Source organism: Cyprinus carpio, chromosome B9, assembly GCF_018340385.1.
Source record: "Cyprinus carpio isolate SPL01 chromosome B9, ASM1834038v1, whole genome shotgun sequence".
NCBI lineage: Eukaryota > Metazoa > Chordata > Actinopteri > Cypriniformes > Cyprinidae > Cyprinus > Cyprinus carpio.
Window position 1 is genome coordinate 15,609,889 of NC_056605.1, and position 16,063 is coordinate 15,625,951.

General features: G+C 37.2%; 1 protein-coding gene across 9 annotated transcripts in view; it reads left to right on the forward strand.

The window, feature by feature from the left end:
* stxbp5l (syntaxin binding protein 5L) overlaps positions 1 to 16,063 on the forward strand; it is a 155,527-nt gene that overhangs the window by 73,996 nt on the left and 65,468 nt on the right. For all 9 annotated transcript variants that reach the window (XM_042731146.1, XM_042731150.1, XM_042731148.1 and 6 more), the window contains exons 4-5: positions 6,183 to 6,283; positions 13,675 to 13,809. In XM_042731146.1, the coding sequence (XP_042587080.1) occupies positions 6,183 to 6,283; positions 13,675 to 13,809 (236 nt within the window). The remainder of the gene's footprint in view (positions 1 to 6,182; positions 6,284 to 13,674; positions 13,810 to 16,063) is intronic.

A 16,063-nucleotide genomic window follows, 5' to 3' on the forward strand; every position in this document is an offset into this window, starting at 1 on the left:
ACGTTTTCTTTTGAGGGACTTTCGAACTGTGTCCTCCAGAGGTTGTTTTTTTCTGAAACATTATACCAATGTCGCCATGCTGAGGTGAGTGCATGCCAATATTAAGGCGAGCACTAAGTACCAACTTCAACAAAGTCAATGGAGTTGCCTCTAGGATGCTTTGATGGCTGTCAGTAACATCATCCCCTATGACCAAAGGCCTGAGCTATGCGGCAATGTTCAAGCTCAAGGTTTGGAATTGGAATAAAATAATTTCTTTAAGGGGATATGGCTGAGTATCAGGGCTGACATAAACCCATATTTTGGCCTGTCACCCAGGGGGCTACCTTCTGCTCTTAGAACGAGCTGCACGAGGATCACAGGATACTTTGGGAACTTAGTAGAAAACACCCTGCCTAAAAATGTATCAGAAAGAAAACACACAAAGAGTGGGGCCTGAGGTAAAAACCGGGGCGTCACCCTTACCAAAATGGCCTAACAACCTAATAAGGCTGTATTACAGCGCCTCGATACTCAAAAGAGAGGGCAACCCAGACATTCAGGTGGGAGTGGCGTGTTCATAGAAAACCCTAAGGAAAAAGGGGAGCACTACCAAACTCAACCATATAGGTATCATCAGAGATACATCAGAAGAGTGGGGCCCAGGTAACGAATAAGGGCCCTGAGCCAACTCAGAGAAAGGGGACAAGGAATGCATAGCATCAGCCTTACCATAAAAGATTTAAGAAAGGTGTGCAAAAGGCTTAGCGTGCACACCTACCATGAATATGAAATTAAAAGGAGTGCACAGAGAACTAGCATGTGCACTCACCATAAAAATGGATTTTAGAATAAGGTCCAAAAGCGGAGTACTCACCAACTGAGAGGGAAGCTCTGTTAAGCTCGACCATAAGAACAGCCTGCCATGGAGGCAGAAGGTGACCTAGCTACCTGATGTAGTTGCTGTACGGAGCTCCAGAGAGCAGAGGGCCTGATTCCCAGGAGTGGGAGAGACACTCAGATGCTCAGTTGGGAGTGGCATGCTCTTAGGTGACACTAGAGAAAGAGCACTGCTAGGCTCAACCATAAGAGATGCCTAACAGAAAGGCGGAAAGAGCCTGACAACCAGACATGGCTGCTACGTGGAGCTCCAAGGAGCGGAGGGCTCAACGAGAGGAGAACTCAGATGCTCAGTTGGGAGCAGCATGCTCAAGGATGACCCTCAAGAATGAGGGGTACACTGCTAGGCTCACCTACAAGAGCAGTCTAACAGGGAGCAGAAAGAGCCTAACAGCCTGACAGCAGCTTAATGTAGTTCCAAAGAGCAGAGGACTCAACTCACAGAACTGGAAGAGAACACAGACACTCAATTGGGAACAGTGTGCTCATAAATACAAAATCCTACAAAAGAAGGGGAGCACTGCCATTAGCTGATAGCTAACACATAAATGAAGCAACCAAGCAGGGAGGATTGCTTGGGGGAGCAGTGCCTGTCATCCTGATGTGGCTGCACAATAGAGCCCTGAAGAGCAGAGGACTCAGTCTTAGCTACTCAACTCATAGAACAAGAGGAGAACTCAGAAACTCAGCTGGGAGCAGCATGCTTGCAAATAACCCTCTGACCGGAGGGGAGTATACTGGCTCAACCAAAAAAGGCAGGTCTCTCAACTCTCAAGAGGAGAGGTGACCAGATGTCTATGTTTTGCTCTGGTCCGTACGAGAGTGTTGAGAATGTCTCATCTGGATCACCTCCCTCAGAACTTGCCTCTGACCCTTCGACTCGCACTGTCTTTGAGACCTACCCGCAGGCGGGGGAGGGGCATGAGTTGCAACACTAGTCTTCTGGACCTGCCTCTGGTCCTTAGACCGAGACGGTCCAGGACCCCTTTGTTGTTTGGGCTGAGACCTGGGCCTTCGAGGAATGAAGGTCTTAAAAGCAGCCGAGTGCACCTTTGCCTCCTTAAACTTCTCGACAACCGTCTCGACAAAATTGCCAAAAAGTTCAGAAGGAGAAACAGGCACATCAAGGAGAAAGCCCCTCTCTTTCTTCCCGATGTCAGACAGGTTCATCCACAGATGTCTCTCTGTAACCACCATAGCCACCATAGATCTCCCCATGGCAGTAGCGGTCTGTTTGGTGGCACAGAGAGTGAGATCCATGGTGCAGCGCAGCTCAGCTACTTCATCAGGGGAAAGACCCTGACCTTTATCCAGATCTTTCAGCAGGTCAGCCTGGTAGGCTTGCAAAATTGCCATGGTGTGCAGTGAAGCCGCAATCTGACCTGCTGCTGCATAAGCCTTGCCATTCAGATGAAATGTTACTTAAAGGGGTCTGGATGGCAAGGAGGGAGTCTTAAGAGAAGATGTTTCTTCCATAGAGAGATAGAAGGCCAGTGTCTCTTCAATGGGGGGCATCTTCTCATATCTACTTAATGTATCCCTTTGACGTTAACCTGTTAGCCTGCACCCAGATGCCAGCGTCCTCAATTTCCCTTGTTTGCACGTGTCAAAATTTACGAATAGATTAAATGAAACGGGACAAATTTAATCTTGACAAACTATATATCATTATAAAGATCTAAGCCTCAAGCATCGATGACAGATCGCTGTTTTTCAATGGAAAGCTTATAAAGAATTATTTTCTAAATTTGTGTAAGCAGTACACATCAAAATATGAAGAATGAAAATGCAGTACATACCAGATTCGTCATAATAACGAGTCATAAACACATCCACAGCTGTAAATCCCGGTTTAGTTAGGAAGGTAATGGTCCTATGAACGAAATCTCATGGAGCACGTTTAGTCCAACGAAGCAATAACGTTGTAATATGGATGATAATTCCTTTTGTTTACTTTTCAGTTCTTCAGGGACAGAATTTCATGTATTTTTATATCAAATAAAAAAATAAAAAATAAAATCAGTGTGGTAAAAAAAAAATTCAAGGCACTTCAGTGTCTATAACTTTTAATATTTTTGAGCATTATCAACTCTGGTTGAACAAAAGTACAGCCCGAAGGGTCTTCTTTCCAAAGACACCAAAATTATGTGTGTAACACACTGAAGTAAGGAATTGTTTTAAGTTAGGTAGGGCACTTTCAGCTGTGAGTCCCATAATGGGGAGTGCTGGCTAACAGGTTAACATAACTAGTCTGCTGGAATCTGTAAATGGGCGAAGAGAATGGAGAAGTCTCCTCAATCTCCACATGAAGTTCGGGAATAAATGGAAGGCTCACCTGAGCAGGAGGGCTATAATCAGAAAGATAGCGTTCGTCGAGAAGACCACGAGGCGCCACCTTCCTGGTCCACTTCCTCGGTAAGTCAAGCTTTGCCGTTGCACGTACCATAACCTCGAGAAGCTCCTCATACGCAGGGCAGCAGAGCACTAGCCACTAGATCAGATGACATCAGAGAAATAGCATCATCCTCCAGCAACTCACACTTGTCCATGACTGAAGACATGACTGACGAGCGAGAAAGGGAAAGCCCCTTTTTCAATTCATCGGCCAGGTCCACATGTGAACCCCTTGAGCTCTGTTTCCTCCGTGCCTCAGCAGCAGCAGGTATGAGGATCCGATGGCTTTCCCTCTTTCCTTGAAAAGAAAGAAAAATGAGAGCAGAACTTTCTCATAGGAAAAAGCTCGCAATGAATGTAAACCGCCCCCTCGAGGGCGTTGTGTGTCATTGGGTGTCAGATAAAAAATATTGTATGTGTCATTGGGTGTCAGATAACGTGGACACGGAGCCACACACTTCTTAAATGCCTTGCTAGTGCTCGCTATTTTAGAAAGAAGAAGAACAGCGTTCTTACCAGTATGCACTTCAAATAAAACAGTCCTTTGAAGATGAGGATGAAGAAGAGGATGATGTGTTCTCCCGCTGCCATTTTATACTGTGGTCACGCCGATAATGATGTCATAGGCTGTCACCGGCCAATGTCATTGTCGTGTTTAGATGTATGCTTCAGACACCATTCTCACCGAAGGCATTCCCCAAAACGACCTCTAGAGGACGGAGTTTGAAGTTCCCTCAGAAGGGAACTGAGTTTGACACCCCTGGGATGGGCCTATAAATCTTAAACTAGTTGTTTTTAATTAAAGGAATCAGTTATTTAGAGTAATAAGACATTTGGGCTATTACCAGGCAAATTAAATCAGTATCACTGTCAACAAAATTAATCTTTAATGCAGGACATGAATGTATTTAACCTTCAGATAAAAATGCAGAAATAATGTTGTGATATATAAGACATAAAATGTTAAATACTCATTTGAAATTATATATATATATATATATATATATATATATATATATATATATATATATATATATATATATATATATATATATATATATATATATATATATATATATATATATATAAATTAAAGATACTTTAAATGTGAAATTAAAACCGCCAGTAGGTGTCAGCAAGTCACTGTTAATAAGTGAGTCATTGCGATTGAACCAAATCATTTTAAAGGTTGATTCATTCAGGAACGAAACACCGTCCTGTTGCTCAGAGACGCAAAACTGTGCTATGGTGGCTGTATTTGGAATAATTTTATTTATTAAGTCTCTTAATTAACTTTTGTTTTTGTGTAATCATGCTGATTTTTGAAAAACAGCACTCGTGTGATATTGATTTACTATATAAAATTCTATAAATATATAAATTTTTGCCCCTATATCTTTAATTTTGTTAAATTAAATTATCATAATTTTGTGATCATTCTAAATGCATTTTAACAGATTGAATCATGCAGTGAAAGAACCCACTTTAAATGCATGTCTAGTCTAATCTACTAGACTTCACGGCACTTTGTAGGAGTGTTTTGTTTGGTTTTTGGCAAAATACTGTTTATGTCAAATCGCACATTGTTAAAACAACAATTACAATATTATCACAGACAATATATATCACACACCCTGCACCACTGTCTTTTTGGCTAATTTGTGCAAAACCTTTTGCTAAACTGTCAAATATTTATATAAACCACCAATGCAATGATGTAAGTATTTAGCTTACCTGTACATGCTTGCAAAGGGTTGATGTCGAGATTTTATAAGTTTGGTCTCCCTAGGCAAACACATCTTACACCTGCATAATAAAGCATAAATATGGTCATGGGTTCACTTCATTTCCTTCGACTTCAACTTCAGCAGAATACGACAGGGTTTCGTTTTCAGCTGTGTCTGGACCATAACGCCTCTTGTCCATCTGCATCTTTCTTGTGATTTAAGTGCCAGTTTGCTCTCGTGCCCATTACTTACCGCAGTTGTTTTTTTTTTTACTCTGTAATTAATGTGTTTTAAAAATTTTGCGAAGTACAATACTCCAAACAAAATATACTTAAGTAAAAGTAAAATTACAGATTTTAAAAATTACTTTAAAAAGTAGAAGTACACAAAAAAGCTACTTAATTACAGTAACGCGAGTAAATATAATTCGTTACTTTCCACCTCTGGATATTGGCCTCAAATTATAAAGGGCTTCCAGATAAAATGGGTCAGAAAGACCTTTGTAATCCGACAGTGTCAGGCACGGTGGAAAAGAGATTTTTCTCACTTTCATCACTCTGCCCTCTTTCTGTCCTCCATTAACCACAAACACCATCCTGAATCTTGTAATACATAGAGCACAGCATTACTTGTGGCAACTCTCTCTCTTCAGACTGTTCCAGTCTCTATCCAAGGAGGACTTTAATATCATGAAATATGCATGAAATGCATGAGAAAACAGCAAAGTTATACAGACTGAAACATATAGATGTGACGGAATAAATTAAGGTTTATCATTTCATAGTAACTATATGAGTAAATTCTTATTTCATTTGTGACCTGGAAGATGCATTGTATACTCCATAATTTTCCCCATCATAGATAGTGAATTTTAGGACATTGCAGTGGAAACGGAAACACACTGTAGACATACACAATTCAATTCCAGGTGTGCTATTAGGTTCAATATTATATAAAATGCATGATTGTAGGTCACAAATAGAAAACTTACTTCTTTAATATAATATTTTGTCACATGAAAAAGCACAATAGCTGATGCCATGAGCTGTGCCACTGAGATCTAAAAGTGTATGTCTAAAGTGTCATAAATTTAATGTAACATTCTTTGATTGTTAAAATTGGTGTAAACTTACCATCTCATTGCATGGATTGAGTGTTGTTGTTACTCTTATGTTTTTATAGGGGGCGCTGGTCACAGCTTGTGCGGACGACACGCTGCATCTCTGGAATTTGCGACAGCGACGTCCGGCTATCCTACACTCTCTCAAATTCAACAGAGAGCGGTGAGTAGAGCTTATACACAGTACACAATTATGTTTTTCAGAAATGCACAGGTATGTGCACAGCGCACACATAATATATCATCAAAAATTAACTTCCCAAGGATTTCATAAAAAATCAGATTTTTCTTTATTTAACTTTACATTGAAAGTGAGAATCCATCTCAATATTTCAACTTGAAGTTGCTGACTGCCCAAGGCTGCAGAGCATTGGTCAAAATGAATATGTGATAAAGTAAACACAGATAGCTCAAGGCTGCAGAGTGAAGCCAAGCCTCAATATTGTAAAATGTTGTAGCTCTTGTGTATATTATACCTGTACATGTATGATATTATTTTCTATACAATAACACTTAAAATGTTTAAAATGTTTCCGTATGTAGGTGTTTGTTGGAGCAGTTTGTAACAGCCTGAAAGGGATAGTTCACCCAAAAATTAAAATTCTGTCAGTAATTACTCACCCTCATGTCGCTCCAAACTAGTAAGCCCTTTGTTCATCTTCGTAACTTAAAAATGAAGCAAATTAAGATGTTTTTAATGAAATCCGAGAGCTTTCTAAACCCTGCATAGACAGCAATGTAACTGACATGTTCAAAGCCCAGAAAGGTAGTAAAGACATCAATAAAATAGTCCATGTAATACAGCAGTTCAACCGTAATGTTATAAAGTTACAAGAATAATTTTGTGTGCAAAGAAAACAAACATAACTCTTTTCAACAGTTTCTTCCATTTCTTCCAATTTCCATGTCAGTCTTTACTGTGCATTCACGAGAGTACCATGGTGCATGCGTGTGAATTATTCTGCTTGCAAACAAGCTGCAGCACATCCGGGTTCTATGTCAGAATGCCGGCTCCTGCATCAGCAACACCACATGTGTCATGGTACTCTATTGGTAGTTGCATGTCTGTCTATGGGAGGGTCTGAAAGCTCTCGGATTTCATCCAAAAAAATATCTTAAGTTGTGTTCTGAAGATGAACAAAGCTCTTTGGAATGACGAGTGTGAGTAATTAATGAAAGAATTTTTATTTTTGGGTGAACAATCCCTTTAAAGGTAGCAACCTATTTTAGATGGAAATGTGTTGACATTGAAATGAAAATTTGATTTGTTAAACATTTAATGAGATCTTTAACTACTGAGCATAACTCAGTAGTTTAAGCCCTCATTTAATTTTCTTATGACGACTCTTCCCCAGCTTCTCAAACTGTGCACTATTCACGTAATGGAAACTGAACCACTAGGTATGACTAATGTGGCTTTTGTTACTCTATTTCCCTTGTTGAATGACTCAGGGTCAGCTCTAATAAATGTTGCTCTCATTCAGAGCTGTGAAATGTGACAGTTGCGTTATGGGTAATAGCCTCTTGGAGTTGTATAGAAGTATAGAAACCTTTCAGGAAGTTTAAACAGAGAAACTGATGTGTTCTGTACAAACAGAGAGACCTTAAGAGAGTTGAAGAGAAAGTCATGAACAGTCTTTCATTCTTTCTTTCTTTTTTTATTTTGTTGATTCCTTCACCACCTAATCACTTGATGTGTAAGAGGACCTTGTCCAAATGTGGTTTCTTATCACTGCATTGATTGCTGTGGAACAGGAAAGAAAGAATAAAAGAAGAAATATTTTTTGTGATATTTGATCCAGAGAGAAAGTTAACTGATTTACCCTCAACTGAAATAGATTTGATACCAGACTGATGATGAATACTCATAATGATATTTTAGCATTCTAGCAGCACGATTATTTGTACAGTAAATCATGTTTTAGTACAAGTTGTTTCGGCAACATGTCACAATGCAGTGAGGCTATGTTGGATCCCACAACAAACCTGCAGCTTGTGTGAGAGCGCAGGACAAAGCTGTTAATATTTCATATACAATATGTGTGTTTATATTGAAGTCTTAAAGGCACAGCATAAAAAAAAAAAAAAATTCAGTTTAATTGTAAGTGTCAGATAGAGGGTGGGAAAACAGTCATAAGAAAAGAAAATTATAATTTTTGGCTGAAGAACCCTTGAGGCAAAACAGCTAAATGACAAAATGCTCTGTGACATTTTGCAGCGCACATAAGTCCAGAAGATGCCAAACAAAGATTCAGTGTGCCGTCTGTGCACATTTGTGTTAAGTTGTAAGGGAAGTCGTGGCCTAATGGTTAGAGAGTCGGACTCCCAATCGAGGGGTTGTGAGTTCGAGTCTCGGGCCGGCAGGAATTGTGGGTGGGGGGAGTGAATGTACAGCGCTCTCTCCACCCTCAATACCATGACTTAGGTGCCCTTGAGCAAGGCACTGAACCCCCAACTGCTCCCCGGCGCCGCAGCATAAAAATGGCTGCCCACTGCTCCGGGTGTGTTTTCACAGTTGTGTGTGTGTGTTCACTGCTCGTGTGTGTGCTGGTTAAATGCAGAGCACAAATTTGAGTATGGGTCACCATACTTGGCTGAATGTCACGTCACTTTTTTTTTTTTTTTTTTTGTGTTAAGTTGAGCACTCCCATATGCATTAGCATCTTCATAACATCCAGTAAACTTTTTTTTTTTCAGGCTAATGTACTGTATATTGATATCTAGCCAACCTGTAACTGCTTTCTAATATGCAAATGCATTTACACTGTGATGCCTGGGGCAGTATGTACTGTAGCATTAAGCTAGCAATGTTTTCAGCTGGTTCTGTATTCTCCCTCTACAGTATATGAAATTGATATGACCATGCATATATTGGCACATGTGTGAGAGAAGAAAATAAGAACGACATGCATTTTTCTTTTTGTTTTAGTTGATTGAATATTGAGTTTTAAAATTTTTACATTTGAATGCATTTGGTTATTTAATGAATCACAAAATGAAAAGATTAAAATAAAAATAAAAATGAAAGCCTTCATGTAAACACCTCAGTTGATTTGATTGGGTTTGATTCAAATGAAATTTTGATCTGATTCATTGGATCAAAATCTAACCAAATGTATACATTTCAATTGTTAGTGTACTGTATATTTGACCATTGTTGTTTTTTGACACATTTTTCACACCGTGAAGTCTTTATGATCGATTATAATACTCAGAAACCACATGAGCCACATGGCACACTAGCATTAGATCAGCATCAAACTGAGAAGCATGATTAATGAGTGTCACAGAGCATATTGTGCAACAGAACTTAAAATATAACATTAACATTGTTGTTAAAGTTCTGGTTCATACTCGTCTGAAGCCTGAAAGCTTTGGGATAGCGGTATGAGGTGGTGTGCGATAGAGATTTATGTGTGTTTTCTGAGTATGGCTAATGAGCTTTGTTCCCCTCCGTAATAACTGATGATTGTGTTCATCACCTCATCAGACCGTCTGGAACAAACAAACAAAGTCATGGTTTCTCCCACCGTGACAGTTTCACACACTCATTGACAGGGATTTATATTATCTTATGTGTGTGCTTTGACCCTGAAGTGCTTTATATTTGGCTTTAATAAAATTATGCAAATTCACATGTAATGAGAAATGTTTTCTCAGATCAGTAGGTGCTTGTCTGAGTGTGTGTGTGAACACGGTTGGGTGCATACTTTCGTGCGCGGCTGTGTCAGATGACAGAGATTTTCAGCTCAGCAGGGTCAGAAGAGAAGCTCAGGGGGGCCATAAGACTGATTCAAGACACACAGCATGCTTGTCTGTCACAAAAATACAAGACTCTTTCATCGCACAACAGAATTGTGTAGTCCTATGACGTTCTGTTTAAGCTGATCAATTCATCTGACATTTGTATCCAAGGCATGCTTAGCCCAAAATATACAGAACAATATGTGCAAGCTTGGTGTCATTCAGGGGTGCCTTTTGAAATATGTCTTAAATGTTGACAAAATGTACTTTTAGCAGATGTATAGTGCTATTCAAAATTTGGGGGTCTTTACGATTTTATTTTTTAATGTTTTTGAAAGAAGTTTCTTATGTTAGCTAATTTAACAAGGCTGTATTTATTTGGTATTTGATAGTATTTTGAAATATTACAATGTAAAATAACTGTTTTATATTTATTATATGTGAAATGTCATTTATTCCTCTAATGCAAAGCTGAATTTTAAGCAACCCATTACCCCAGTCTTCAGTGTCACATGATTTTTATTTAGGAATCATTCTAAAATGCTGATTTGCTGTTCAAGAAACATTTTATTTTTAGCAGTGTTGAAGTATAAGTATCAGTGTTGAGCTGATTATTTTTGTGGAAACCAAATATTTTTTAGAAAGTTAAAAAAGAAGATCATTTAAAAAAATAACACTTTTGTTTTTGATCTGTTGAATGCCTTCATGTATACGTTCTTTAAAAAGTTAAAAAATAATAATCTTACTGTCCCCAAAATTTGAATGGTAGTTTACAGTACATAAAATCCACTTTCTCTTTTTCTAGCAAACAGATCTGAAAAACAGAAAAAATACTGATCCTGCACTACACTGATTTTTGTCCAGTCAGACACATCCACATCTCTTTTGGACTGTGGGGTCTTGACCTTGGCTGCCTCAGATGCCTACAACAAATTAAATTAGTTATCCACAAACCAACAAAAGAGCATTTTAAAACAGTTGCTCCCTGAATGCCGTTATCACCAAAATAGTCATTTTATAATCTGGGTTTTCCATGTGTTGCAGTCAGAAACAGAAAACCACACATTAGCATGGCCAGGTGCTCCATTAGCAGTCTAACCCTGACAAGTTTAGCTGTCTGTCCAGCATCTCGTAACTTTCATTTCCAATCACCCCAACTGTCTGAGGACCCCAGGGGCGTCAGGGGAGGAAAACCGAGAGATTTAATGAGTGTGGACAGCAGTGAATTATCATGTGCTGGTCTTTATTTTCTAGTTAACCTGCTTTTAAGGATGATGGATGATGCCACTGGATGGATTTCAGCATGAAGTCTTAAACAGACCTTGGATATGTGATAGTTTTATTAATCATTTTCATAATTACTCACTGGATAATTCATATTATCAAGACTCAAGGTTCTTTTTTATTGGACAAACAGGTAATCTTGCCCCAAACTCCCAGCACTGGATGAGCCAGAACTTGACATTTTAGAGAACCACAGTTAGCCACATATAATATTTAATGAATGAAAACATATACATGATAAAATATCATGTTCAGCATTAAGAATAAGAAGTGCTCACCTCATTTTTAATGCAAAGTACTGTTTACATGTGTAGAAATATGTGCTGTGTTATTAGACACACTCCCTGGAGAGTTTCTGTTGTGACAGTAGCAGAGATAAATCAGAGTGCTAATAGTCTGCTTAATTTTGTAATTATTTCGCAATTAACGTAGTGAGCATCAGCCAAATATAATCTTACTCTTTTCTTTTAACCTTTTGATGACACTCGAGAGACAGCGGCATGCTATGAAAATAAACATACCAGCATGGGGGGAATTATTTTATGTCATATACAGTACATGATTCTCTGGAATAGAGAACACAGGGTTGAATGGTCTAGATTGCATCATTAGGAATATGAAACCTATTTAAAAACACATGTAAAAATCTAAGAGTCAGTGTCTCCTCTCATCTCATTCATGTCTCATTAGCTAGTTTGTCTTGAGGTAATCGTGATCCAATTAATTGCTGCATCCCAAAATACACACAAGTGTACCCAAGAGGGGCTGACGTTTGACTGGCATGAGCCCTAGAGCAGAGCCAAACCAGGCAACACCATGAACAAGTGTGAGAAGTGTTACTTCCAACTGCTAAAGAAACAGAGAACCACAGAGAGCTATGAATCACTAAACAGGAATGACTGCAAGAAATTAGACTGCAAGATTTGGCCCTGATTAAAAAAAAAAAAAAAAAAAAAAACAAACAAAAAAAAAGTGTATGAAATTTTTGTCATGAATTAAAATAATCTTGTTTTTTGCAATTATTCGTATTGTTTATCAATATTTGCTGACAGAAACCCCCACATGAAGATAATTTAAGACAGCATTGAATAGATTGCACAAAAAGTGTATTTTAGATGTCAGTTTATTTCCATAAGACTAATCTAAAGATAAAGATAAACTGTAAGAAGTAGATTTAGGGGTTGTTCACACAGGATTCCATCTGTGGTGTTTTTTAATGTTGGTCTGTGTAGAGTAAATATGTGCTAAATAAAACAATAACTGATGATTTTGTTGTTTGCATGGTGATTTGTAGAGATGATGGTGAACTGGCCTTCAGTATGGTTCAGCAAGACACATTTCTTGTGGTTGTTAGTTTCATTTTTTAACACTTAAAAATAATAATAATAATACTAATAATAATAATAATTAATGGTAATCGTTTTGTTTTGTTTTTGATTATCTGGAGAAATGCTGTCAACTCCTCAGCTGACACTTGTTGATAACAGTTAATAATTGATTTTTTTTTTTTTTCTTTTTTGTTGTTGTTGCTTTTTATTTTGTTTTGTTGATCTGGAGAAAGATTGACAGTTGTTGACAATTGTTTTGTTTTGTTTTGTTTTGTGATGATCTGTATAAATGCTGTCAAGTACTCTGTTCATATAACTCTTGTTTATAATGTTTTAAAATATTTTTATTTTAAGAGTGCTCTTTTTGTAAATGCACTACATTTGAACTTTCTAAACATTTCATAATCCTGAAAATAATTACAGTTACCAAAGAATAAATAAGATATTTTGATGTTTGCATGGTGTTTTGTTGAGAGAGACTCGTCTCTGTCAGGTTTGTAAAGTAACCTACAACAACAACAAAAATGTTTGGAATTACATAAATGTTTACCAAGACTGTTTTGCACATGCACATTACAAGTAGATTACACCACAGATTTAAAGGGAAGCAAACTCAGCCACCTGCAGTGATGGAGTATTCATGTATTGCAAACATGCAATGAGACCATTGAAATGAGCAGAATGTGAAAACATCCTATCGTGATGCCCATGTGTGCCTGTGTAATAGTCGAGAGACAAAATAGAGCACCGCCCCTTCACTTTGAAGCCCACACAGCATGCAGACCATATATTTATTTCATTCAGTTGAAGCCTTTTTCCAGTTTAATAATCACACAAGGTCATATTGTAATACAGATTTTAATGAAAAGTTCATCCCTAGTTCAGAAGATTAGCAAGGATATTTGGAAAAATGTGAGTTTGAGCAGAACTTTAAACTTACACATACATAATTTGGCTCTTATTTAGTTTTTTTGCACAGGGTGACTGGCTGCTATGTAATTGGATAAAATATGATTGTTGTACGTGCATATGAATCAAAATCTTGAAAAATATTAGTTACAATGGTCATTATTGGCTTGCTGGTTCTATATAGTGAGATATTAATTACATAGTTTAATATGATGCCAACATATCCTGTGTTAACTCTCCCTCTCTCTTTCAAAAAATATGATTCCTCTTCTTTTCATCTCTCTTTTAGGATCACATTTTGTCATCTTCCGTTTCAAAGTAAGTGGCTTTACGTGGGGACAGAGCGTGGAAATACACACATAGTGAACATCGAATCCTTCATTTTGTCTGGATATGTCATCATGTGGAACAAGGCCATAGAACTGTGAGTATAAGTGTAAATGTAAAATTTATTTTATTTTAATTTCAAAGTCAATGCAGCTAACATGACTAAATATAAATATAATATAAATATAATGCCAGAGCACCAACACAATAAAATGATATGTGTATCTAATAAAGATGAGGATGTAAGTAAGTAAGAATATGAAACAATTATAAAAGCAGTTATAAATGTAAGTTTACATTTACATGGAGGAGTATCAAAGGTTTAAGTATTCTGTCATCATTTACTCTCTCTCACGTTGATATAATCCTGTCTTCTGTGGAACACCAAAGATACACTGTACAATTTCTATAGTGCTCATTTTCATAATAGCAAAATAATAAAATAAATATAAAATAAAACAAATGAAAAAAAAAATAATAATAATAATACAATGGGACAATGCATTAACCATCTATAGATTTCTGGCTATTTTTAAACTTGTTCATTGAATTATGCCTTCCAGAGTTCATACATATATTTACGATTACATTAGATGTATGCATTTTTTTTTTTATCCAAAACAACTTAGATTGCATTCAAGGTACTGTACACATTTTTCACTTCTTGCTTTCCCTGGGAATTGAACCTATGACCTTAGTGTGGCTAGCACCATCCTCTTTTTATTAGGTTTATTAGGCAACTAGATTAGGAAACTAGCTTTTATTTTATTTTATTTTGTATTATTATTTTATTTTATTTTATTTTTTTGAGTAAATGAGGGTAAATAATGACATTTTTTTTTAATTTTGTGAACAGTTACTTTTAAAATAACTTTTATTGGGTTCATGAGATATTGGGCCCTTTCATACACTCAGCGCAATGCAGTGCAAGGTGATATTTTAACACACAGGGACGCATAGCAGCACACAAACATTTTTTTAAATGAAAATTACATTCTGCCATGTAAATAGTGAACCTGCCATGGCGCGAGCACAACTGGCTTTTAAAGGGGATGGTAGATGAGTCTCTGATTGGTTTATTGCACGTTACGCCCAAAATCACCCATTACTCATCAAGAGAATAGGGACAACTCATTTATACCATTTTTCTGTCGTTAAACTAACAAAAGTGGATTTGGACACGCCCTGAGTGCACCTGCATTGTGCACTTTAGACCATGCACCTGGATCGTTAAAATAGGACCCTGAGGTAGTATGCCTCTTTAGAAATATAACATTTCTCCATGTTTTAGTACATCAGAAGTCCTTCAGATCATTGTACAGTTTATAAGTATCATTGCTATGGAAGAGTGAATTTTTAGTTTAACTGATATTTAGTTAAAACGAGTGCTCTCTGTCACTCTCTTTAGTCAGTTCTGTGAATGACTGTATGGTCATTCTTTATAAAGTAGCAACAATGTCATTTGTAAAGTTAATACATTTGTGTGAGTATTTGTTAGGTTAGTTTTTTTTTTCCAAAAAAGCTGTTAAGCCAGTTATTTATATCTTTTGTTGTAGTGTGTCAGTAGGAAATATCAGTTTCTATTTCCAAACATTCATTTTGCCATTAATTTTAATAATAATCTAGTGAGATTTTTGAATGCACAAGCAGTCTGACAACAGCCAGTGCTCCACATGGAGATCTGATCTCACCATCATCGAATCTGTCTGTGATTACATGAAGAAACAGATGAAACTGAGACAAACTAAATGTCCCTACAGCAAACAGACACACTACAGCAAAAGATATAAATAACTGGCTGAACACCATTCTCTGGGGTGAAAATACTAATGTGCCTAAGACTTTTGCACAGTAGTGTATGTATAAAGTAAGTATAATTAAATTAAGTATATTTAAATAAGTATAATTAAAGTATGCGTTCATATATGTTAAGGGCAGAAATGAGGCACCAAAATCTGCGTTCTGATTCGGTTCGGTTCATACCGTTTACATACGGTTTTTGGTACACAACCCTACTTAAGACACATTTTTTAATTTCTTATTTTGAGAGTCACAATGAAATCATCACCAAACTTATCACTCAGATCTGATGTCTGTAACTTAAACATGTCACAAAATCTACAAGGACAACAAAGGCAAACCACATCGTGGCTGAAGAATAAATAAGTTGTCTCATTTTAACAAAGATATGTTATATCTATCTGTCTACAGTTACACTTTTAGATACACTAAAACACAGACACAGCCATTGGTTTTCACACATCAATGACACTTTTCATGAATAAATGTGTAAATCAACACCAACACCTCACTCCCATGAGTGATAATCTGACAAGCAAATAGTTTCTGAA